At 51.8% G+C, this 23,635-nt stretch overlaps 1 protein-coding gene across 4 annotated transcripts in view; it reads left to right on the forward strand.

Moving 5' to 3' along the window:
- The window catches only part of Tmem51 (transmembrane protein 51), a 49,102-nt gene that overhangs the window by 20,403 nt on the left and 5,064 nt on the right, over positions 1-23,635 (forward strand). For 2 of the 4 annotated variants that reach the window (XM_087906924.1, XM_048426628.3), the window contains exon 2: positions 22,165-22,537. In XM_087906924.1, the coding sequence (XP_087763050.1) occupies positions 22,197-22,537 (341 nt within the window). In that variant the 5' untranslated portion in view covers positions 22,165-22,196. Of the gene's footprint in view, positions 1-21,998; positions 22,538-23,635 lie in introns of all 4 variants that reach the window. The other 2 variants (XM_087906923.1, XM_087906922.1) reach the window with 1 other exon arrangement.

The raw sequence follows: 23,635 nt of genomic DNA on the forward strand, positions 1-23,635 counted from the left end.
CTAATTCTAGTACAGAGAAAGCCTGTCTCGAAAAACCAAAAAAAATAATAATAATAATAATGAATCCGCATTCCCAGAAAGATCTTTCTAGGAAGATGAAGTCAGGCCAGACATGTGGCAATAGGGAGTGGTGGTGACTAGGGCAAAGGGAAGGCTAGACCCTTTCCGTGGGCAAAGTTGTGACTCACTCCAGGTACGTGGGCAGGGTCACGTTTCTATTCAATATCAGCACGTGGAATGTGCAGCTCCCATGTGTGGCTATCCCACAGTACCTGAGATAAACGCCCGACACCTCCCAGGCCAAATAAGAAGCTTACCTAGGAGGGGGTGCAGGCTCCACCCTGGGGCTGCCAGTCTGAGGTGAGGGTGGATGTATGTACTGAGGGTGGAGCAAGGGAGGTGAGAGGGTGCCCAGGATCACTCAGCCTTCAAGTGCTGGTCACCAGACCACGCTGTGACCCTGCCCCAAAGGAAAGGTGGAGCAGGCAGAGCTAGAGGTGGTTGAGGGAGGAAGAGGGATGGTCACCAACTTCTGTCACAGACCAACAACTGGTCCTGGGGAAGCCCTGCTTGCCAAAGGAGAGTGCTTCAGAGGAGGGAGGAGGCCTGAGCTGTTCCTCACGGGGACCAATATGGAGTGGCCCCTCTAGGTGTCACCTGTGCTTCTGGTAAACGTTTTGCTGTTTGGGATTGGAGAGGGGTTGTTCTCTTCTGTTGATTGGTACCCTGGTGAGAGGTAACCTAAGATACACTAGAGTGGATACCGTAGAAGCCTGGGGTGCTTAGAAGGTGGACGTGATCTTGAGCAGAGTCCGCACTGGTCCCACGTAGCTGGGCCCTGTTCACACGCAGAGGAAAATACTGACCCTGCTGGCTCTGAGAGATCACAGCCCCTCCTTTCACAGGTAGCCTTGGCCTTGAGTCTCAGATGTTTGCTTTATGAGACACCTGATCCCCTCGGGCCCTGGCCTCCTCATCTGAAATGCAGGAGCTCAGAGGAAAGGTACCGACATCCTGATCGGTCCACTCAGTCTGGCCTTCATCTTTGGTGTCCCCTGCTCAGCATCATGGGTGGAAGTGTCCCTGTTCAGTGATACCCAGGAAGTACAGTGTCTCTAAGACATCCCAAACCTAGGGATAACTGTGTCTTCATACCCTGTCCTATATGGGATAAAATCGTTTTGTCTGATCACGAAATAAAATGGCTGTGTGGTGAAACCTCTGGTGTGCTTGCCTTTGAGTTTTTGAGATTGTTGTTGCTGCTGCTGGTGTGTGTGTGTCATGTAGGCCAGGTTGGCCTCAAATTAAATAACAGTCAAAGCTGGCCTTGAACTACTGATTCTCCTGCCTCCACCTCAGATTACAGGCGTGTGCCAATCACATCTCGCATCAGGCTTAAACAACACAAACTCCAAGGATGTACAGAGCAGCAGCATTCGGTCAGTGCACTGCAGCCACTGCGGTCAGGTTTGGTGGTTGATTCAGCTCCACCATGGGATGGGGGTTCAGGTGTGCCCCCCAACCCTGAGGAAGGGCTGTGTGCAAAGCTGCATTGCTGAGATGATGATGTTCGAGAGAGTCGGGAGCAGGCTGGCGGCTCACAGGCACGTGGTTAAGTCTCAGCATTCAGCACAGGGATATTTGCTCCCCCGGCCAGCGGGAGTTATTGTTTAGGACTTGGCTCGAGCAGGTTTTTCAGGATGAGTGTCTTTTGCTGGCATCGCCAGTGGTTGATGAAATGAGATGGCTTAGTGGGATAAGGCCCTTGCCTCTAAGGCTGATGACCTGGGTTCAACCCACCAGGTTGCTGGAGGAGAGAAGTGATTCCTGCAGTTGTCCTCTGACCGCCACGTGCACGCATGCACACACATACTCACGTGCACACACACACACACACACGATTTTTTTTAAAAAATAAAAACAAAATTATGTACAAAAAATATAGCCCCTGAACATTGAATAAACCACTCCCCCACTGGTGTCTGGTGACCTCGGCCCAGAGGGGAGAAGGCGGAGGAGCCGTCCCTTGCCTAAATGGACGTCTGCTGTTGCTCAGTCAGTCACCTGAGACATGACACTCCCTACATATCTCAGGGCAACTTCCTTGCAGGGCCTGTGCCTGACGTTCTGGTACCTGCTGCAGTCCAGTTTATCTCCATAGGTACCCGTATGCCAGTTAATACCATCAGTTTGTCAGGGTGTAGAAGCACCTAAGGAGCTGTGTCTGAGGGAGTTTCTAGATGGGGTTAATTTAGATCAGTAGAGCCATCCTGGGCTGGGGTCCTGGACTGAATAGGAAGGAGAAAGCGAGCTGAGCACCAGCATCCATCTCTCTCTGCTTCCTGACGTGGGTGCCGTGTGACCAGCTGCCCCACACTCCTGCCGCCTTTCTCACCATGATATGCTGTGCCCTTGAACTGTGTGCCAAAACAAACCATAATGCTCCTTAAATTGCTTCTGTGAAGTATTTATCTCAGCAACTAGAGAAGTCTCTAATTCAGACCTCAAACACTGGACCACATCTTCGGGGTCTCAGAGCTGAGCTGCCCTGGCTCTTGGGTGCTAGAGAGCTAAGTACTTGGGCCATTCAGAGCGGCTCAGAGGAGATGGGTGGAAGCTGAGACGGGAGGGAGGATGCACACTGCAGGGATGATGTGAGTATGAGGAGAAGCTTGAGAGAGCTGTTCCCAATACCTCCTCTGAAGTGCAGAAGCAGAGCCCCTGCCTGGCCTGGAACACCTCCCTCACAAAGGCTATATGACATTGCTGAGGTCACCATTAGACCCTGTGATGTCTTTGCGACCAGAGACCCCTCTGGCCTGTCTGGAGCCCGGCTAGGAGGTCAAGTGTAGGGGGAGGGTATTGTAGAGCAGGTGTTCTTCCAAGAGGGAAGAATAAAACTACATCCGTCCCTTTTGTTTGACCCTCGATTTCTCTGGCTTGGTCCTAACTTCTTTCTCATCCCTCACGCACCATCTGTGTTTGTCAGCCATGCCCAGCCAACTCATGAGGCTCCTCACGGATCCACACTGGTGGGGGCTGCGTTCCAAGGCTCGGTGAGCATCAGAAGTCTGGCGTGCAGCCCAATTTCACTGCCTCTCCGAGAAAACCTCAGATAATAGCAGAGGCTCGTATTTCCACCCCCTCTGCTCTCACAGCCCCATCTGCCACCTTAGCTACTGAAGCTTTCTCTTATCCCCTCTGTATACTGTGGTGGGAAGAGCTCGCATTGATAACACACCCGTCCTGTGGACAAGGAAACTGACCGTTGGCAAGGTGAGGTCGTGTGTTACTTTGCATGGAGCTGTGATGAAATAAATACCCAACAAATGTAACTTAAGGAAGGAAGAGTTTAGTTGGCTCACAGTGCGGGGAGGGGCGTAATGTATCCTGGCTGCCCGAGAAGCAGGCGGCTGGTCTCATTGCGTCTGCAATCAGGAAGCAGAGACAGATAAAAGCCAGCGCTCACTTTCTCCCTTTCATTAGGATCCCAGCCCGGGGATGACGCCACCCACATTCGGCGTGGGTCTTCCCTCCTCAGTAAATCTCTCTGGAATCTCCCTGATAGACATTCAAAAAGATGTGTCTCCTAGGCGATTCCAAACCCAGTCAGGTTGACGGTAGAAAGCCATCGTGAGAAAAGTCAGGGGACACACCTGAACTCCTGTCACCATTGATTCTAAGCTCCAAGGTCTCTGCTGCTGCCGATGGTCCCCTGGAAGCCGCAGATGGGTGCAGAGGAAGAACTGAGAACTGTACATCTTAACAACGCATTTTGATGTCTAGACTGTCAGGGAAAGCCAACCCCTGGGGAGCCCTGGCATCTGGACTGTTCCTGTCTCCATCAACTTGATGGCTTTTAGCCCCAGCGCGAACAGCTAATCATTAGTCAGAACAAACCATCCAGATCGGCTCAGCTTTCAGAGCCAAGTGAAGCAGAATGTAACGTGAGCCACGACCATTCGTCAGCCAAAGTGATTCTGCTGTGACCCAGGCCCTCAGAGGTATCACAACTGAAGAGAGCATGTACAGACAGTAGACCGGAGGACCCCGGCCCATGGGGGCAGCGGCAGCTCCTGGAGAGACCGTTAAAGACGTGCTTTTCTTTGCGACCCAGCGAGCCCAGCCCCGTGTTTGGCAAGGCCTGCGGCGCCACGTTCATTTTAAAGCAGCTGCCGATGGAGGAAGCAGCAGGTGTCCAACAGCTGTCAGCAGGTGCACAGTCTGTGGGACGCCACAGGATGGGCCACTGCTCATCAGGATTGAGTGGTACTCACTGTAGTGCATGCCACCCGCGGGCAAGAGATGCAGGTCTTTGCAGGAGAACATGCTGCCTCATCCCACATGTAGTGACTGCTGTTAGGGCAGGGACAGAGGTCGACTGAAAGGGGACACAAGGGAGGTCCTGAGGGCCAGAGAAAAGTCTCTCTCTCATTCATATATATATATATATATATATATATATACACGACTGTGAAAAGTCATCCGGGGCCTGTGCTTGTGGCTCAGCTGATAGAAGGCTTCCCTAGTGTGCACAAAGCCCTGGGTTCCATTCCCAGCTCTACACAGAACATGTGTATTGTAATCCCAGCACTCAAGAAGTGGAGACAGGAGGATCAGAATTTCACGGACTTGGGCCCTATTTTTTTTTTAAGGTAAAAAGAAAAGAAAATCTTAAAACTGAGTGGCCACATCTGTCACCCCAGAGCTCTGAGGTAGAGGCAGAGGCAAGAGCTATGGCTCAGTGATTGAGAGGGAAGCGTGTCTACTGTTCTTGGGGTGTGTGGTTCCCAGCAGCTCCCTGTAACTTCAACTTCAGAGGGGTCCTTGTAGAGTCTGCATTTGTGTGCGGTGGGCGTGCATGTGTGTGTGTATTTAAGGGCTGGGGATGAGGGTCAGTGGCAGAGCTTTTACTTAGCAGGTTCAAAACCCTGGCTCCATCCTTTGCACCGCAAACACAAATAACCAGTCAGTAACAGCAGCAACAACAACAAAAAAAACCCAACCACACTTTAACTCCTCACCCACCCGCACACTGCAGGGTGTCTTTACCTTTACTTTGGATAAATCACATCTTAAGCAGAGGGGTTAAGCAGAGCTCTCGCCCCAGCCCTGGCCCTCACAGTCGGCAGGTGTGGGGTGGCTTCTCTAGCCTCCCACAAACACCACAGACAACCGGATGCCCAGCCTGAGTGGGTATCACCAGGCCCGTGGCCAAGCCCACACAACTGAGCGTTTGAGGATGTCAGCCGCCGCTTGCTGAGTCTATTTTTAAGCCTAAGTCTAATTAGGGTGGAGGCGACCCCAGGGCTGTCTCCTGGTCTTCTGAGAGCCCCGCGCTAAGCCTCAGACAAGGCGCCCTCGGTCACCGGGCAGCTTCTGGCCGTGTGCCCTGCATCACAGGGCCTGTGTACCAGGCGGGCAGAGGGTGGGACTTGTCACACAACTGCGGAAATCCTCCAGGCCCCAGGTAGCAGGCAGGACGAGACAGGCCCTCTCTGGGTTCTGTCTGCCAGGCTGCCGGTCAAATGATAATGACAGTAATGGCAGGGGCTGTGTGTGGAGGGGCGCTGTGTAGAAACGCGGGGCTGGTTGTTTTGCTTGCTCAGTGGGAAAGCTTCAACCCGAGAGAGTGGCCTAAAGGAGGCTCTTAGGGACTCTCAGCCCCTCACCCCCACCATGTCGCTCCATAGTCAGCTGTGCACCTTTGTGCAAGCAGCTTAACCTCTCTGAGCCTTGGCCCCTCATCTGTATCAGGGTCACAATACACACACACACACACACACACACACACACACACACACACACACACACAAAACCTTTGTCTAGGAAGCATTTTGTAAAGGCGAGATGTTGTTGTTATAATTATTACGGCCACTGAAATGCTGGAGAGCAGAGGTGTGTTCGAACGCCTGTCAAGCTGTCGTGAAGATAAGCCGCCATGAGCACAGCCTTTCCTTTATCATGAATGCGTTTCCTCTCCTTCCTCCCCATCCCTTCTTGCTGGCTTCTTCCCTCCCTCCCTTCTTCCCTGCTTCATTTCCTCCTTCCTCCTGTCCTTCCTTCCTTCCTCGTTCCTTCCATTTTATTCCTCCCCAACCCCAAACCCCTTTTTAGTGAGTTCCTCAAGCCATTCTGGTTCCCCTGGGTTGAAACCAGAAAGACAAGATGGCCCCTCACCATGCTGCCTGCATGAAACCCACACCCAAGTTTTCTTTCTTTCTTTCTTTCTTTCTTTCTTTCTTTCTTTCTCTCTTTTTTAAAAACTTATTTTATTTTTATTATTTTATGTTCATTGGTGTGAGGGTCAGATGCCCTGGAATTGGAGTTACAGACAGTTGTGAGCTGCCATGTGGGTGCTGGGAATTAAACTCAGGACGTTGTGGGGACAGCTGCCGGGAGAGTCCAAGCTCCAAGCAGCTGGATCTTGTTGGCTTTGCTTTGTTGACCTTATTTGGGTCACATAGTGAAATTAGCCGCAGGTCTGGGTCCAGGTAGTGTCCTCTCTGCCTCATCCGTACATGGCCTCTGCTGTCATTGTGCCCACTGGGCATCCCTGTAAGCGTGGCAGTCTCTTCCCTTGGAATGGCATGCTGGGACCCAGCAGGTCCAGATCCCTATCTGTCTTTGTGAACCCAGAGGGTCTCGGAGCAGAGAATCGGTTGGGTCTTCTGGGTTCTGACCTGTCAGAGGCCACACCCTCCGGGGAACCAGAGGAACTGATTGGCCAGGCTGACCACGCCTACTCTTAGAACCTGAAGTAGGCAGGGATAGCAGATGCTCAGGGGCTCATCAGTGCTCAAGGGGACAGCACTGGGCAGCCTGCTCCCCCAGCCTGGTGTGGCAGTCCCCCAGCCTTTAGAGATCCACTCTGGGCATCATTTGTGTGACAAGCTTGGACAGCTCCACATTCTTCAGAGATTAGAGGCATATTTAAAGTGTCCCTACAGTGGCTTATTTTCCGATAACCGGTGTCATCCCATTTGCTGGTCTGAGGTTTCCTGTTTGAAGTTTCATAAAGAATATTTTACCTATGTGGTGCTGGGCTCTGGGTTGCTCTGAGATGCTCATCGCTGGGTCCCTGGCACCTGGATTCCTGAGTTTGTGGGTGTTCCGTGGGTGTGTGTTGAGTGTGTGACAGAGGGAGCAGAAGGCAGATGGTGACACCTTTATTTTATGACCCCCAGGGCCCACCTCACCAGACAGCACCACCCCTGCCCCTGTACAGAGGCAGTCAGGAAACAACAGCTGGGGTTTTATTGCTGTGGCTATGGTCACTCAGCCTGGGTGTTTTCCCTGGATTCTGGGAACAGTTCTGCCCCTTGCTGACTCCCATGTAGCATACTTTTAGCGTTTTCATTTTCCACCAGAACATTTGGAGTTCTGTTTCCTTGAACTAGAATTTGGACCTGAACACCTTGAAGAGTTGAGGTGATGGTGATGTTCCCAACCAAAAGGAATGAGAAGAGAGGATTAAAGGCTGCATTCAATGTCCAGAGCAGGCAGGAGCCCTGGGCCTGTGGTTAATCTCGACCCCTGGCCCTGTACTGGCGTGGCTCAATGAGGGCAGAGTCCTGGGTCAGGCAGCCCCATGAGCATGAGCCCCAAGTTAAGAGATCCTGAACCTGGTGGCAAAGAGGGCCCAGTCAGCCTTCAACTTGGCTCCCCAGCTCGAGGCAGCTGATTGAAGACTCTGGTTTTCATTCTCATTCTTGTATGTTGGGTATCAAGCCCTTATCCCTCTCTCTGTGTCTGTCATCCACAAACTTCTGCTTCTGACATTGGCCAATGCAGTTTGCTGTTTGTGGGCGCTGTGGATAGAAGGTTTGGGGAAAAAAGAAGAGAAAGAAAGTAAAAAAAAGTACAGGGTATGGACGTGGGACACGTGAGGGGCGGGGCAGCGAGGTGGAGAGTGGACTCTGGACTCTGGTTGGCGGCTGAGCTTTGCTACTTATTAACGAGGTTCTTTGAACAGACTAAGGTGGTTCTTGGGACCTCAGAGTTTGCTTCAGTAGTGTCTTCATTTAATCCCGAGGGTGAGGGTGAGCGTCCTGGCGGACAACAGCATCAGTGCATCCAAGCCAGTCTGATGAATTTGAAGATGCCCCCTCCTCCATAGAAGGTGTGAACCTTTATCTGTAATCCTAAGTACGCTGTATGCAGTTGCCAGGAGCCCCAGAACTACAGCGAGCATCAGCCTCACATTAGCTAGAGGACAGTCTATCAAAGTGTGCCTATCACCATTTGGGCTGACTAATAACACTCCCCCGCCTCTCCGCAGAAGGCTACATCTTCATCCTAGGGCCACGTCTCTGTTAGCCTTCAAGCTGGTGACACAGTACGTTATCTACAAAGTTCACTCTTGAGAACCCTGCAGTTGAGTTAAAAGTGTCTCATAATGTTTAACAGTCACTTTACAATTTTGTGTTGGACCAGATTTATAGCTATCCCGAGGTGAATACAGCCTGCAGGCTGTGGGCTAGACCTGCCTTGTGGTGATGGGGCCTTTGTACATGCAACTGTGTCTTGATCTTGAAGGGAGGAGGTACCCTTGGCTCGTCCAGTTGACTTTGGTAGTCCCAGAGTCATAGAAGGAGGGGGCAAGCAGGGAGAGCCAGGGTGTCTGGAGTGTGCTTGGAAGACGGAGAAACAGGCCAAAGCCAGGGGATGCTGGCAATATCAGGAGGTTGTGAAAGGCTAGACAGTGGGTTGTGAGGGGAAGGCGGAAGTGTAGGCTTCAGTGTAGGCTTCTGGAACTCAAGGAAAATAGATTAGTGTCACTTTAAACCGCTACATTACCGAATGTCTGTCCTGACAACCACAGGACATATCAGACCTTCTCAGCGGCAGGGAGCTGGGAGAATCCTGTGACTATCCGGTTTTCACAGTGGGGACAGCCAGGACTGTCCCTGGCACAGAACATCCCACCTGGCCTCTGGAGGCCCTGCTGAGTGTCTCCACACTGCCTTCCCTCCCTGGTCCCCAGCTAGAGGCTACTGCTATGCTGTGCCTCATCCCTGTTCCCTGGGCCTTCTCAGCGGTGTGAATTGCAGGAGAAACCCTGGACACTCCTAATGCACAGCTCTTCCTAGGAGAGGCTGACTGTCAATTCTGGAGGGGACCTCGGAGCCTTGAAACATGTGGTTAACACAAGAGAAGCAGGACTCTGCACGGTTGAGCATGAAGCAGGGACACCACCACAGTGTTATGGTTCTCAGGGCGCCACCTTGCGTGTTCCTTCCTACCTTGAGCACAAGAACCTTGTGATGGCTCAAGATGGCTATGATGGGAAGGTTTACACCATAGTCATCGGCCAAGACCACTGTGGTGAGACTTGAAGGGGAAGCCATGGGACACACTTTTATGGTTGATTGAATCACCAGATTTGGGAGGGAGGCTCTAGAGGGCTGCCTGCATCCTTGCTTCTGCAAAGCTGTGTGTGCATGTGTGTGTGCATGTGTGTATGTGTGTGCACGTGTGGGCACAGTGCACTTAGAGGCCAGAAGGCGTCAGATCTCCTGGAGGTGGAGCTACAGGTGTTGTGAGCTGCCTAATGTGGTGCTAGGATCCAAACTGAAGTCTTCCAGCAGAGGGATATGCACTTTAACTGTTCAGCCATCTCTCCAGCCCTGGGAAACATCATTATTCTCATTCTAAAGACGAGGAAGCTGAAGCTCTAGGAGGCACAGAGAGGCCAGACGGTGGTGGCACACGCCTTTAATCCCAGCACCCAGGAGGCAGAGGCAGGTGAATCTCTGAGTTTGAAGCCAGCCTGGTCTATAGAGCGAGTTCCAGGACAGACAGAGCTACACGGAGAAACCCTGTCTCAGAAAACCAAAACTAAAAAAAAATAAGAGGCACAGAGAACTTCTGGTGGTGAAGTGAAAAGAACCAACTTTGTCCAGAGCTTGTAACTGTCTTGGTCCCATCTTTAGCGGGTGTTCACTTCCTTGAGGCCATCACCTGCGGGGCTGTAAAACCACATACCTTCCCCTCTGGTACTTGTCCCCAGCCACCTCCAGTCTCTACTCCCACATTATCAAGCACTTTGGCCCACCTCACCCCAGTTTGCTGGCCTCCCTGGCCTTTACACAGCCCATAGTCTTTGCCCAGTCCCTAAGGGGCCCTTCAGGGTTTCTGCAGACAGCCACACACCTCAGACTGATTAGCCAACATTTAATGTTTTATCACAATCTGAAGGGTTTAAGGCTTGGCTTGGCCTGGACCATCCATAGCTGAGCTGTGATTAGGGACTTGGAGACAAGATTTTATGCTCATCTGACTGGGCAGCTTGGAGAAACCCATTTGACAAACCCGGTTGATGGAACTGACCCCACCCCTACCTCCAGACATGGGTGTGGGAAGAAGGCTGCGGTCTTTGGGGCTTTTTTCTTCTGATCCCTTGCTAAGTGAATCTCTTCCCTGGATGGTCACCTGCTTCATAAAAGTAAAGGCACTTTACTTTTATTTACTTTCATGATGCCACCCACACAATCTTCTTTCTCATCCCGTTGGCCATATCCTAACTGGTCAGTGGCAAACTGTGTGACCTGCCTACACTCAGGAGCAAAACCAAGAACAGCAGGGGCTGGAGACATGGCCAGGAGGTTAGGAGCACTTGCTGCTCTTGCAGAGGACCTGGGTTCTTTCCCCAATACCCACATCATGGTTAACCGCCCCTGTAACTCCAGTTCTAGAAGATCCAGTGCCCTCCTCGGGCCTCCTCAGGCACCAGGCACACACGTGGTACACACATTTGTCTGCAGGCAAAACACCCACACATGTGACAAAACAAAATGAAAAGCGAAAGCCACCACAAACACTGGGTGGTAGGGCCGCCTTTAGAGTCTGTTTGGAGAAAGACCCTACAGAATGGGAAAATTTCACATGGCTCTTACAATATCAAATAAACATATGTGGATAAATCTCTTTGACATAACTGAACCCTAATAAGTGTTCAGATAATATAGTAATACCGTATTATCATTTTTTTCAGGTAAAGGTAGACTAAACTCATACGATAAAAACAATTCAAGAGTTTAAAAAAATTATTTCCTTTTCTTTCATGTCAATGGAACCCACAGGTCAGGTGTCCAGGGTTGAAGTGACAACTCTGTGGCCGTGAGGGACCCAGGCTCCTCTTATCTTTTCTCTCTGTCACTCATTACCTCTGCCATCCTTTACCACCCAGGATGGCTGCCTGTGCCCCAGCCATCACATCCACGGCACAACCAGGAGGAAAGAGGAAGCACATCTTTTTCACTGAAGAATGCTTCATGAGTGTGCCCCCCCCCCCGGGTCCACTGCTACTTGGATCTCATTGGCCAGAACTCAGCCATATGAAGCTTCAGTCATATGAAGCACCCCCTTCCTAGGAGACTGAGTAATGCTGTCTGTGTTCTGGGAGACCATGGGGAGCTAAGTGTCAATCAGGAGAGAGTAGACATAGGAAGCAACCTCACGGACCACACGAGAATCCCAGCAGGGAGAAATGTCACCGTCCCTTCTCCAACCTCCTCCAACTCAGGTGGGAAAAGGGACACAATTAGCCAGCTCCCCTGCTTGGAGGTGAGTTGGGCTGTGCAGGTCTCCTGGGGCCTGCTGGGTCCTTCTGGCTGAGAAGAGGCAGGAAGCCAGCGAGGCCCCTACCCCACTCTGACGTTGTTTTCCAGCTCAGGAGTTCTGCCAGGCACCTGAGGAGATAAGGGGCCTTGCTGTGCTGTGATGTAGGCGGCACAGCTGTGGAGAACACAAAGCAAGTGGCCAGAGGGGTCTGGAGCCTGAGCCAGCGGGCCAGCGACAGCCCGGGAGAGACCACTGGTCCTGCCTCCCCCGAAGCTCTGAACCTTGGTGTTTGCTGTGTAAAACAGTCTCACGGCTGGAAACTTCGTTCTGTGCAAAGTGGGGGTATGTAGAAGGCACCCTTCCAGGGCTGCTGGAACGGGCGGGGGGGTGAGGTGGGAAAGGCACTGGCCTTGCGGGTTGTCAGCCAGAGGGAGAGAGGTGCTGAGTCAAAGCCCCTGCAGGGGTGTGTTCTAGCTGACTGAGTGCCCAAGTGCCTGTGTTGAGGTCATCTAGGACCTCGGAATGGAGCTGTGTTTGGGGACAGGGCCTTTGAAGTGGTGACCAAGCCGACCTTGTCGTATGGGTGTCCCTTTTCCTTCAGTGCAACTGGTGTCCTTATCCAAAGAGGAGAGGCCAAGCCTGGCATAGTGGCCAAGCCGTGCCTGGCATCCCAGCACTTGGGAGGTGGAGGCGGGAAAATCAGGAGTTCAAGGTCACCTTCAGCTACCTACTGAGTTTGAGGCTAGCCTGGGCTCCTTGAGACCCGGTCACAAACAGAACAGGAGCAGAGGACATTAGACACCACACAGAGGGATGACTCAGGAAAGTGGCCTTAGAGAAATCAACCCAGTCAGCACCCTGGCTTTGGGGAAGGCCCCTGTGTGTGCCTGGCCATGGTGACCAAGCAGGCTAGTCCTGGCCATGACTCTCCTAGCTCCTCCTGGCTCTCACCTCAGCCTGTTAACAGGTTAATAGTTAAACAATCCAGCACAAATTACTCAAACTACAGCCAGAAGGGACCAGAGCTGTGGGGACAGAGTGACTCACGCTGGAAACAACTCAAGGAGAAAGGCATTTTACCTTCTGACCTGGCCAGGGTTTCTGGGAAGGAGCTAGGGTGGGGATCAGGGAGGTCTCCAATGGATCGGGTATAAGCATCTCGAATCTGCTGTGCCATTTGCTGTGTGACCTTGAGCAGGTGTCTGGACTTCTCTGAACTTCAAGTTTTCTTTGACATTCTTCCTGAAAATTCATCACGGAGGTTTGGAAAAGTTGAATACATACGATCATGACTTTTATAACTCAAGCATGATCATATTAGAGAAACAGCGAGTTGTTGATAAGAAGTAAATACATAATGAATAACATAGATGGCATGAATCAAACATAATAGTAATATTCAAAGGATAACGAATAGGTCATAAATAATAAGGAACAGCCGGGAAGCAGTCATTTGGTGCGGATGCTGGATAAATTCATCGGACACTTGAGTGGGACCGCTCAGATGCTCTAGTGAGCAGGTAGAGATGGAACCTGGCTCACCAAGTGGTACCAGAGCATCAGGCAGGAAGATCCTGAGCTGGGGGAAATAGTTGGGGTCTACTGCTCTAAGGGAAAAGGCAGGCACGTGGCTCCGAAGGGAGAGAGTTGCAGAAGACTCACCGGCATCCCCAAGTGTGTCCTCATGGGTAGAAACAGCCAAGGACCACAGAAAGCTGGCTCTCACGGACAACCTCAGCCAGCTAGGACCCCGTCTCTCATGTGACTTAGGGTCACACTCCCTCACATGGTAGGGTCTTTATCTTGTTTATTCTCAAGCAGCCCAAGCTAGCCTTGAACTTACTACTTAGCTAAGAAATGACCTTAGGGGCTGGAGAGATGGCGCAGTGGTTAAGAGCACTGGCTGTTCTTCTAGGGGACCCTGGTTCAATTCCCAGCACCCACATGACAGCTCACAACTGTCTACAACTCCAGTTCCAGGGGATCTGATACCTTCACACCAATGCACATAAAATAAAGTTAAATAAATTTGAAAACAAAAAGAAATGACCTTAAACTCCTGGTCCTCCTGCTTCCATCTCCCCAGTACCTAATTTCACGAATGAGTCACCATGCCTGGTTTATATGGAACTGGGGTTCGAATCCAGGGCTAGGCAAGACACACACACACACCGCTCATGCACCACCACCACTTGCAACCACCAGACTTGAGTCTGGGAGTGCAGTTCTGAGGCTGAGAAATCAGTGCGGCTATGGATGAGGTAGCAGAGTGCCTTTCTCCCTCAAGTCTTTGCCCCACGTGGGAGTCAGGGCACCAGCTCGCCGGGTCATGGCAGAGCCTAGGTTAAAGTGCAAACTCAGAAGGCGGGCCACTTGCTGGGGCCTGCTGCACAGGTTCCAGAAGGAGTGACTTGCAAAAGGTCACCAAGAGGTTGTGTATCTGGAGGAAGCCATTGTGTGGCCCCAGTCACACCGACTGCTGTGGAGTGGCAGGCCTTATGATGGCAGGTATAGGAACACTGCCCGTATCCACGCCCCCAAGGGTGCCCGCTGAAAGCACATTCTCTCTCAGTTCCCAGTGTTCAGAAGTCCAAGTCCGTGTTGACTGTTGACGTCAATCAGGAGGGCAGGCTCCCTTCTCAGGCTCAGGGTAGAACCAGTTTCTTTTTTTCCCCTTGCTTCTGGAAGTTTCCTGCACTCCTCAGTATTCCTGTCCCATACAACTCCACCCACATGCCACTTCCTTCTTTGACCTCCTCACCTCTGTCATAAAAAGACATCTGTAATTCTGTCGGTTGGACCCACCTATCCAGAGGAATCTGCTCGTCTCAGATCCCTGGCTCAATCGTGACTGAAAAGCGCTTTGGCCATATAAGGTCCCAGTCTGGGAGTCCCGGGGATTGCTGGGCATGTGTCTCATGTGTCTCAAGTTGGGAGAGTGCTTGTCTAGAATGCATGAGGCTCTGGGTTTGATTCCTGGCACTACATAAACTGGGCATGGTGGTGCACACCCGAAACCCTAGCTCCCCAAAGGTGAGACAGGATGATCGGGAGTTCAAGGGATCAGGAGTTCAAGGTCATCCTTGGCTACATAGCAAGCAGGAGGCCAGTTTGGGTTCTATAATACTTTGTCTTTAAACAAAAGGGAAAAAAATCCCGTGGCTATCTTGGAGTTAGCATGTGTCTGGGCTACCGTGTACCACCTCCCAAACTCTAATAAGCACAGTGGTAAGCAATGCAGCCACCGTCTGAGAGACACTCAGATCCTCTCTGCCCGTTCTGACATGGTCTCGGTTATGCATACCGCTCCCTGGGGCTCTGTGAGGGAACAGAAACTCTAAATTTTAAACCCTTCTTGCCCCTCTCTGCTCCCCTGGGTGGCATGGTCTGGGGAAGGTGAAGGGATGCAGTTGCTCTCTGAAGCTGCTGTGTACCCTGGACAGACGCTCTCAGCAGGGGGTCCCTGGGGTCAGGACAGTTAAGCAGTGTGTGTGTCCCTGGGGTCAGGAGGACACAGACTGTTTAACAATGTGTGTAGCCTCCCTGCCAGGCCCATCCTCCTCAGACCTGGCCAATGCCTCAGAAGGTGTCGGTTCTGCTCTTGGCAACTCCTCAGCCTGTGGATCCAGGACAAGCCTCTGTGTACCGTGAGCCCTTCTTCCATAAATGAGCAAACTTGGGACAGCACCTCCTTTAGGCTCACAATTATATGACAGGCTCAGCTGCACAGACCGTGAGGCGTCTGGCTCAGCCAGGGCAGGAATTTGGAGGCGGCCTAGCCCATGGCCGTCCATCCTCCTTTGCCAGCATGGCAGCCCAGTTATGGCTCATCTCAGAGAGGCCGAGGGAATCAGCCAGAGTCGGTTCCAAGTATCAGAGTCATTTAGAGTGGACAGTGCAGGGGCCGGGCTGCTGCTTGGTGTCCACAGGCTCCGTCCCCATTGAGGAAGACAGGCCACCAGTGTAATGATTCCCAGGAAACACAGAATGCCCCTGGGTGTAGTGGTATATTATTTGTATTTGATAAATCAATCTTGCCAGAGGCAAAGCTAAAGTCACGAGAGGTCAGACAATGGTGACACGCACCTTTAATCCCAGGATTTGGGAGGCAGAGACAGGTGGACCTCTGTGAGTTCAAGGCCACCCTGGGCTTTACAAGGCCAATACAGAAACAAATCCAGGTGGTGGTGGATTTGTTCATACCTTTAATCCCAGTCCTAGGGAGTCACACGTCTTTAATCCCAGAACTAGAAGGAATATAAAACAGGAGGAGAGAGAAGCTTAGTCAGCTTAGTCTACGGTCGCCCAGCCTTGATAGAGGTAAGGCTTCTCTAGTGGCTTGGCTGCTTTGTTTCCCTGTTTTCAGGTTGAACCCCAATTTCTATCTCTTGGTTTTTATTATTCATGCTACACCTAGGACTCACGGGCTCCGTTCCCATTGAGGAAGACTGGCCGCCAGTGTAATGGTTCCCAGGGAACACAGAATACCCCCGGGACTGAGGGGTTGGATCGCTGGTGCCAGTCTTGTCCGTAGGGCCAGACATTAGCCACTTGCTAACAGAGTAGCTTGAGACAAACTCCCATGGGAGACATGGGTTCCTTAGCCCGCCTCCTGTGGACAGCACCCCAGGGATCGCAGGGCAGACTTGATGTCTTTAACTTATCAGACACATAAGTAAATTAGTGAGGGACCTGGCGATGTTGGCCCATGAAGTTTGCCAGCGCCTGTGCCAGGAGTCCGGGAGGGAAGCTGCCTCTCTTCCCGGCAAGGCTAGGTGCATTCTGGGAGATGCCTGCTTTTCTACGGACTGACTCGGGTTCCTCCCCTGGACTGCCCCATCTCCTAGCCCAGACCCCATAGGCAGCTCGAGATGCTGCAGAGCCGTTTCTCCTTCTCCCTTCTTGTGTCTCGTCCCTTTGAGAGGTGCTACCTGGGGTGAAAGTCACAAGTTGTAGAATGTACTATGCTCCCATCCCAGCTCTACTCTGGCTGTGTGACTTTAGACAAGTTGCTTTGCCTCTCTGAACCTGGGCTTCTTTATAAAACCGAACTAATAGCTTTCGGATGGTTGCTATGGTTTGGCTGTTTCTTGAGTGTATCCCTTGAAGGTTCTATGTTAGAAGCTGGGTGCCCAGTGAGGCTGTCTTGAGGCCATTGGATCTGAAGAGCTGCTTAGGGTCAACAAGCGAGTCACTGGGGAAAAACTCATGTGGTTCTCCTACAGCTCAGTTAGTTAGGGCCAGAGTCACGGTTTCACACCATAGTGCAGGCTGGTCTGGAGCTTACAGTGATCCTCATGCCTCAGCTTCCCAAAGGCTTGGGTGCCAGGCAAGCATCTCACTGTCACTCACACATGAACTTTCCCCCTATTAGGGAATCGTTGGTCATTCTTATGGGCTGTGTACAAATGCCACCCCTAGGCCCCAACACGCAGAACGGCCCGGGAATGATCTAAATCAAACTCTTCAAAGTCAAAGCAATGTCCGTCTGCCACTCTTTCTGCTTTTGTGATGACAGGTGGAAGAACCTGTCTGCCTAGCCCAGGGAGTGGCCCTGGGGATTCAGCCTTGGCTCAGGATAGGGAGGGTGGCCTCAGAGTCAGCCAGATTTGCTTGTGAGTCTTGACCCAACTGCTTACCAGGACAGAGAGAGTCTGGGATGGCTCATCACACCATCAGTGGCCGGAAATACTGGATGAGTGCCCGTGGGTTCCTGACTCTCACTGAGCCAGAAAAGCCATGAATGTCACCAAGACCTCCAGCCTTTTCCTCACCGACTGCTCAGAGGCTTGATCATGCCTGCCCAGCTGCTCTCTGGCATAGCAGCCCTGTCCTCTGTCACCTTGACTCATTTTCCCAGGTGTTGAATCACGGAGATCTCCTGTGCTCTTAAAACAGGTACCCGATACCTTTGGCTCTTAGTCCTGGGAGGGAGGTGGCCCAAAGTTCCCTGACAGACAGGAGGACCCCAACAGCAGCGGCGGCTGGCTCTAAAAGCAACCGTGGGCGGAACTTGGCAGGTCTCGCTGGAAGTCTGCTGGGGTGTCAGGGTTGCACACCCTGTGTCCCCAGAATGAGATCACCTTCCCAGCTGTGGCAGGCAGTGGTACTGCAGGGCAGTGGCCAGGAGTCTTTCTGAGGTCCTGCAAGCCACTTCGGTCTGGCAAGCCCTACTCCCAGTAAAGCCGACGGCAGCGCCAAGGAGCCTTCTGGGAATAGAATTTACTTCCTAGCTTCTAAGCTGCAGAATGGCCAAGCAAGGCTCTGAGACCAGTCTGGGCACTCTGGACCCCACTGCAGCCAGAACTCTGTGTTCAGTGTCTGCTGTTGTTCTGAATTCACAGTGCTGGGAGTGGGAGAGGGGGAGGCAGGGGCCCTACACTGAGCCAGCCCCCAGTCTTTACTGTCTGCTTTCATTTCACTGTTTGTCTTAAAGTTGGAGTCCATGGAAATTGGGACCGGCTGAGAATGAGCAGCCATGACCCACTCTGGCCTCAGCCAAGCCGAGGGAGCACTCTGGTATTGGAGCAGAGATGGTCCTCCCCCAGCTGGGAGGACCAGAGAGTTGGGCTACTGCAATCTCAGCCCCTCCAGGGAATTTGATAAGATCGCTCCCAGGCCCCAGTGGCAATCACCTTCATTCTAGTTACTGGGATATCATTTGCATATGAGAACGAGATGTGGGTGTCCTGTGCTTCTGAGTTAGACCTCAGGAATCCTTGCCTGTCGGTACCTTGCCTGGAGGTCCCCTCACTGATAGAGATATGGGCTCACCATTTAAACCTGCTGGGTACTCATTTGTCCAGTCTACACATATTTGTTAAGGGCCTGCTCCATTCCTGGCACAGTGTGCTGGGAGCCAACGCATTATAGCAAGGCAGACAAAAGGTGCCTTTCTCGAAGTTGAAATTCAAATGCAGGGGACCAGGGAGCCAAAATGAGGATGTCGCAGACTGAGATGGTGGCATCCATCTGTGGGGAAGAATGAAAACTGAGCAGAGGCTGTTACAGGCTGTCACGTCGGAGTGGCCTTTCCTCCTGAGCATGCCTTTTAGTGGTTTTGCTATGGTGCCCATCTATCCCTCATGCAGTGGCCAGGATGTGCTTCCATTTTCTTCTCTGGAGCCACATCAGCCTGAGGAAGAACATGGAAGGATTGGGGATCAGTGTGGCCCATGGATTGTTGTAGGGCGCCAAGGCGCCACAACCCTGCCGTCATTTCCTGCCTCTCAAGCAGCTTCCCGAATGGCGCGATCCAGCCGCCAATCATGAGCTGACTCGTAAGATCAGGAGCGGCCAGAGCCATTCAGACATAGACACGTCTCAGGCTTTGTTCTGCACGGCTTATAAGCCGTGCGTGCCAGGGTCCGGGGTCTTTCGCCATCAACCTCAAGTTGTGCGCTCCCAATAAAAGTACGCTCTGAGAAGAATCTTGTTGTGGTCGTCTCTTCTGCTGGCGGACGCAGCGTGCCACTGATTGTCATTATTCTGTGGCCCAGAATCTATAAGTTCTACAGAGTTTTGACTCTCTCCTTGCCTCCCTCTGTGTGTGTGTGTGTGTGTGTGTGTGTGTGTGTGTGTGTGTGTGTGTTGCATGCATGCATTTGCATAGCTGTGTATGCCTATGTATACGGTAGGAAGGCCGGAGGAGGATGACAGGTGTCCCGCTCTATTGCTGTCCACCTTCTTCCCCTGAGACAGTGTCTCGCACTGAACCTGGAGCTGGACTTGCAGTCAACAAGCCACAGTGATCCTCCTGCCTCCACCCTCCAGGTCCTAAAGTTACAGGCACACATGGCAGAGTCTGTTTTTTTTTTTTATCTGGGTCCTGGGGATTTGAACTCAGGTCCTCACACTTGTGCAGCAAACACTTGCTGACTGAGCCATCTCCCCAGCCCCCACTGTCTTCTTTTGGTATCCCCTTTTAGATAAGCCCACCTCAAGCTCTCAACCCTAAAATAGGTGTCCCACCGTGGGCACCTCACAGAATCAAAATGCCCACGGCTTCCTTAGATTAATCCGTCTCTTGTTTTTCTAGGCGGATCCACAAGGGAAGGTTTTAGCCTGACAACTATGTACGAGTGTGCCCAGTGTCTCCCCAGTAACCCCAGGTGATCCCCTCTTTCCTCTGCTAACAGGGCATTTTAAAGCCTAGACAGAGCAGCGCCTGTGTGTCAGCAGGTTGCCTCAAACATGCGATGGGCGGGCAGGTCTAGCACGGGGGTCTAGAGAGCAGCCTGTCAGAGCCAAACACCCGTCTCTGCGCCCACCCCAGGCCGCTGCTTGTTAAGGACATGCTGAAGGCTATGTGGCCCAAATCGTCTAAGCATAAAATTAGCTTCTGTGTCTATTCTGCAAGGGAAAGCAAACTGGGCTAAATATACCACAGGGCCATGGGTGATCAACAAGCCAGATATGAGACAAACAGCGGGCCAGTGGGAACTGACTTTCCCAGGGGCCCGTGGGTTGGAGACCGTAGGTTCCAAAGGCAGCTGCCAATGAACTTACAATCCTGCCAGGGTGTAGCCCTGACAATTGAGTGCTTGTCCAGCATAGGAGGCCTTCCAGCCTCAGCACCATGTAAACCAGATGTGGTGCCACACACCTGTCATCCCAACACTCGGGAGGAGGAGACGGGGGGATCAGAAGCTCAAGGTCATCCTAGGCTATATAATAAATAGGAGATCAGAGTGGGATTCATGAGACCTTGTCTCAAACAATGTAGCAAGCATCCTGCGTGTGTGACAGGCTAGCCCTTCTGATCATACTGCAACCGTCTGTGCTCTATACACCATGAACACACACATACACTCATGCCTTCCATGTTCCTGTGTTCATAGGGCACCTGCACATGTAAGCATTCATGTGTGTTCACGCACACCCAGATCATGCATTCACACACATGCATATGTGCCTGTATGTATATAGGCATGCATGTATATGCCTAGACACACACACACATGCCCACGCACACACCTGTGAATTCTGTATGTGGCCATCACACCAATGAAACTTCCCTTCTTTGAAGCTTATTTTAAGCCCCAGCCTGAGCTTGGACCCCTGCTGCCCAGATCCACAGGTCACACATCCCTTGTCTCTGCTTCTGGAGTGTCCTCACCTTCCTCCCCCCAGGCACCTGCAGTGTCTCCCATGCAACTCTCAGGTAACCAGATGCACCAGAAATATTTACTGGGTGGAAAAAAAAAAAAAAAAGAAGGCGCGGACCTCAAGCTGAGAGAGAATGTTGTCCTAGATATTTTTAGAGTGACTTTTAACAAAGCGGAGAGTTTCAGATGAAAGTGAAAGTTTCACAAGAAAACATCTTGGAGGCATCTTGTTTCAGACTCCCTGATCAGCTGTGCTTTTAGAAAGGTCGGAAAGAATGCAGAGTTGAAAACAGGGCCTGTCCATCTCAGCGCCTACTGGGCAATCCTGCTTGGCCATGTTTCCTATTCCCCCCCACACCCCACACCCCCTGACCGAAGGGTGGACATACTGGGACCGTGTCCTCTCCTCCTCCATGACCTCCAAGTCTATCCTAAACTACAGCTCCCGATGCCTTGCCTCGGGGCTCCGTCAACCACGGAGGTTTCTGGAATTCCAGCTCCCATGCGCTGGGTCTTTGAGCTGCTTCTTCGGAAGAGGGATCTGTTTGTTTGTTTGGCTATTTGGTTTGGTTTTGGGTTCTCCTGAACGCGGAAGATGAGGCCATGCAGACTTCTGCCTCCTTTCTGAAGTGAGGGAAGATGGAACCACTTATGTTTCTGGATAATCCCAAGCTCTCCATCCATTTCAGTGGACATGCACACACTCAGTTGAGACCGTGCTGTGTGGAGGGCTGAGACAATGAAGAGGCCAACAGGAGGGACAGGGTATGTCCCCAGTAGCTATGGGGCATACACAAACACCAGGAAGGGAGGGGGTGACATGGTAACCACAGAGGTACAAGAAAGGGCAGACCAAGGTAGTAAGGCCAGAGGCTCTGTGCATCCTTCTAAGAAGACAGATTTTCTCTTCCAAGACTATAGGGAGCCAGTGAGGGTAGTATATACTGACCCTAGTAGGCTTACTGGATGGAAATCATTAACTGCTGCAGTCCCGTGTCTCCCCCACCCCAGTGACTGTGATGTTACTGACCATGACCAAATGATGCCGTCTCCCCATTCCCCCCCTCCCCCGCCAAGCTCTCCTAGCAGAGATGTCATCAGACCACACTTCATTAAACCTCACAGCAGGTTTCGGTTGCTCCCAGCACTGACCTCAGTGGCCTCCTGCAGGGGCAAATTTGGTTTTCCCTTTTAGCAGAGGGGTGGTGGCTGGAACATCTGGAATGTATTAGAGGTAAGGCCAGGGGCCAGGGTGGAGCCTGATAGCTTCACATAGAACCTCTCCAAATCAGAGCTATTAATCTCCCTTCCTCTCTCCTCTCTCAGACCTCTATCTGCCCAGTCCACCCAGAATGCCCGGCATTTGAAGAGAGTCATCGCCTGAGTATCTGCTGAGGATTTTTTTTTTTTTTTTACTGTGGCGTCAAAGAGTTTCTTTGGTGTGAGGAAGGAGCGTCTGTCACCAATACGGTTTTGTAATTTCCTCTTCTAGCTTTGAGCCGGGTCTTGCCCCTTTCTGCTACCATGATGGCCCAGTCCAAGGCCAACGGCTCACACTACGCGCTGACGGCCATCGGCCTGGGGATGCTGGTCCTCGGCGTCATCATGGCCATGTGGAATCTGGTCCCTGGCTTCAGCGCTGCGGATAAGCCAGCGGCGCAGGGCAACAAGACAGAAGGAGGCAGTGGCATCCTCAAGAGCAAGACGTTCTCGGTGGCCTACGTGCTGGTTGGTGCGGGCGTGATGCTGCTGCTGCTGTCCATCTGCCTGAGCATCCGGGACAGGAGGAAGCTGCGGCAGAGCGAGGAACTGGCCCATATCCAGCAGCAGGCGGGAGCTGTGCCTCCCACGCAGGAGGAAGACAGGTGAGGCATGCCCGGCTGCTCCCTCCAGCCCAGGGGAGTCTGCATTTCCACTCTCCTCCAGGAAGGTACCTCATACCCTTTCACAAATACTTTCGTGCTTACTAGATACAGGCTTCCCGATTCCTGCGGCTGAGGTGGATTACAAGGTGTCCCACAGAAACGGGTGGGGACCGGGGCTCTAGGTTGCTTGCTTGTCTCTCTGTCCCAAGTGCTGTGTGTGTCTACTTTGATTTGAAAAGATCACAGTACAGTATTTCACTTGGCCCCAAAATATCACAAGCATATTTATTTATTTATTTATTTATATAATTTATTTTTATTTTATTTGCATTGGTGTTTTGTTACATGTATGTCCGTGTGAGAATGTCAGATCTTGGAGTTACAGACAGTTGTCAGCTGCCATGTGCGTGCTAGGACTTGAACCCAAGTCCTCTGGAAGAGCAGTCAGTGCTCTTAACCACTGAGCCATCTCTCTAGCCCCTCACAAGCATATTTAAAAGGTAGATGACAGACAGGGGTGGGGGGTATGTGATAAAATCTGGCATCTCTCTTAAGGTTCATTTCTGTGGCTATGATTAAAAACACTCTGACGAAATCAGCTTAAACGGAAAAGGATTTATTTGGTTCACAATTCCAGACCACTGTTCATCATTTCAGGGGAGCCGAGGGGGCAGGAGCTTGAAGCAGCTGGCTGCCTCACCCCACTGTCAAGAGCAGAGAGCAATGAGTTAATGTATACAGACCCTGGCTCTCCTTTGCATCCAGTCTCGGCCCCACGAAATGCTACCACCCATATTCAGGGTGTGTCTTCCCACCCCCATTGGCATAATCAAGGTAGCACTCACACCACACATACACACACACACACACAACACACACACACACACACACACACACACACACAACATGGACAGACACCAACATTCTCAGATGCCAGTCCCCCAGCTGATTCTAGGTTGTGTCAAGCTGAGGACTACTCAAAGCTAGCCCAGCGCCTATACTCGATGTACTTTTCATTGCTCTGACCAAATGCACAGAGTTGGCTTAAGGAAGGGTTTATCCCGCCTCTCAGTTTGAGTCTAGGGTCCATCGTGGAAG

This window comes from Myodes glareolus, chromosome 6, assembly GCF_982192425.1.
Source record: "Myodes glareolus chromosome 6, mMyoGla1.1, whole genome shotgun sequence".
Lineage (NCBI taxonomy): Eukaryota > Metazoa > Chordata > Mammalia > Rodentia > Cricetidae > Myodes > Myodes glareolus.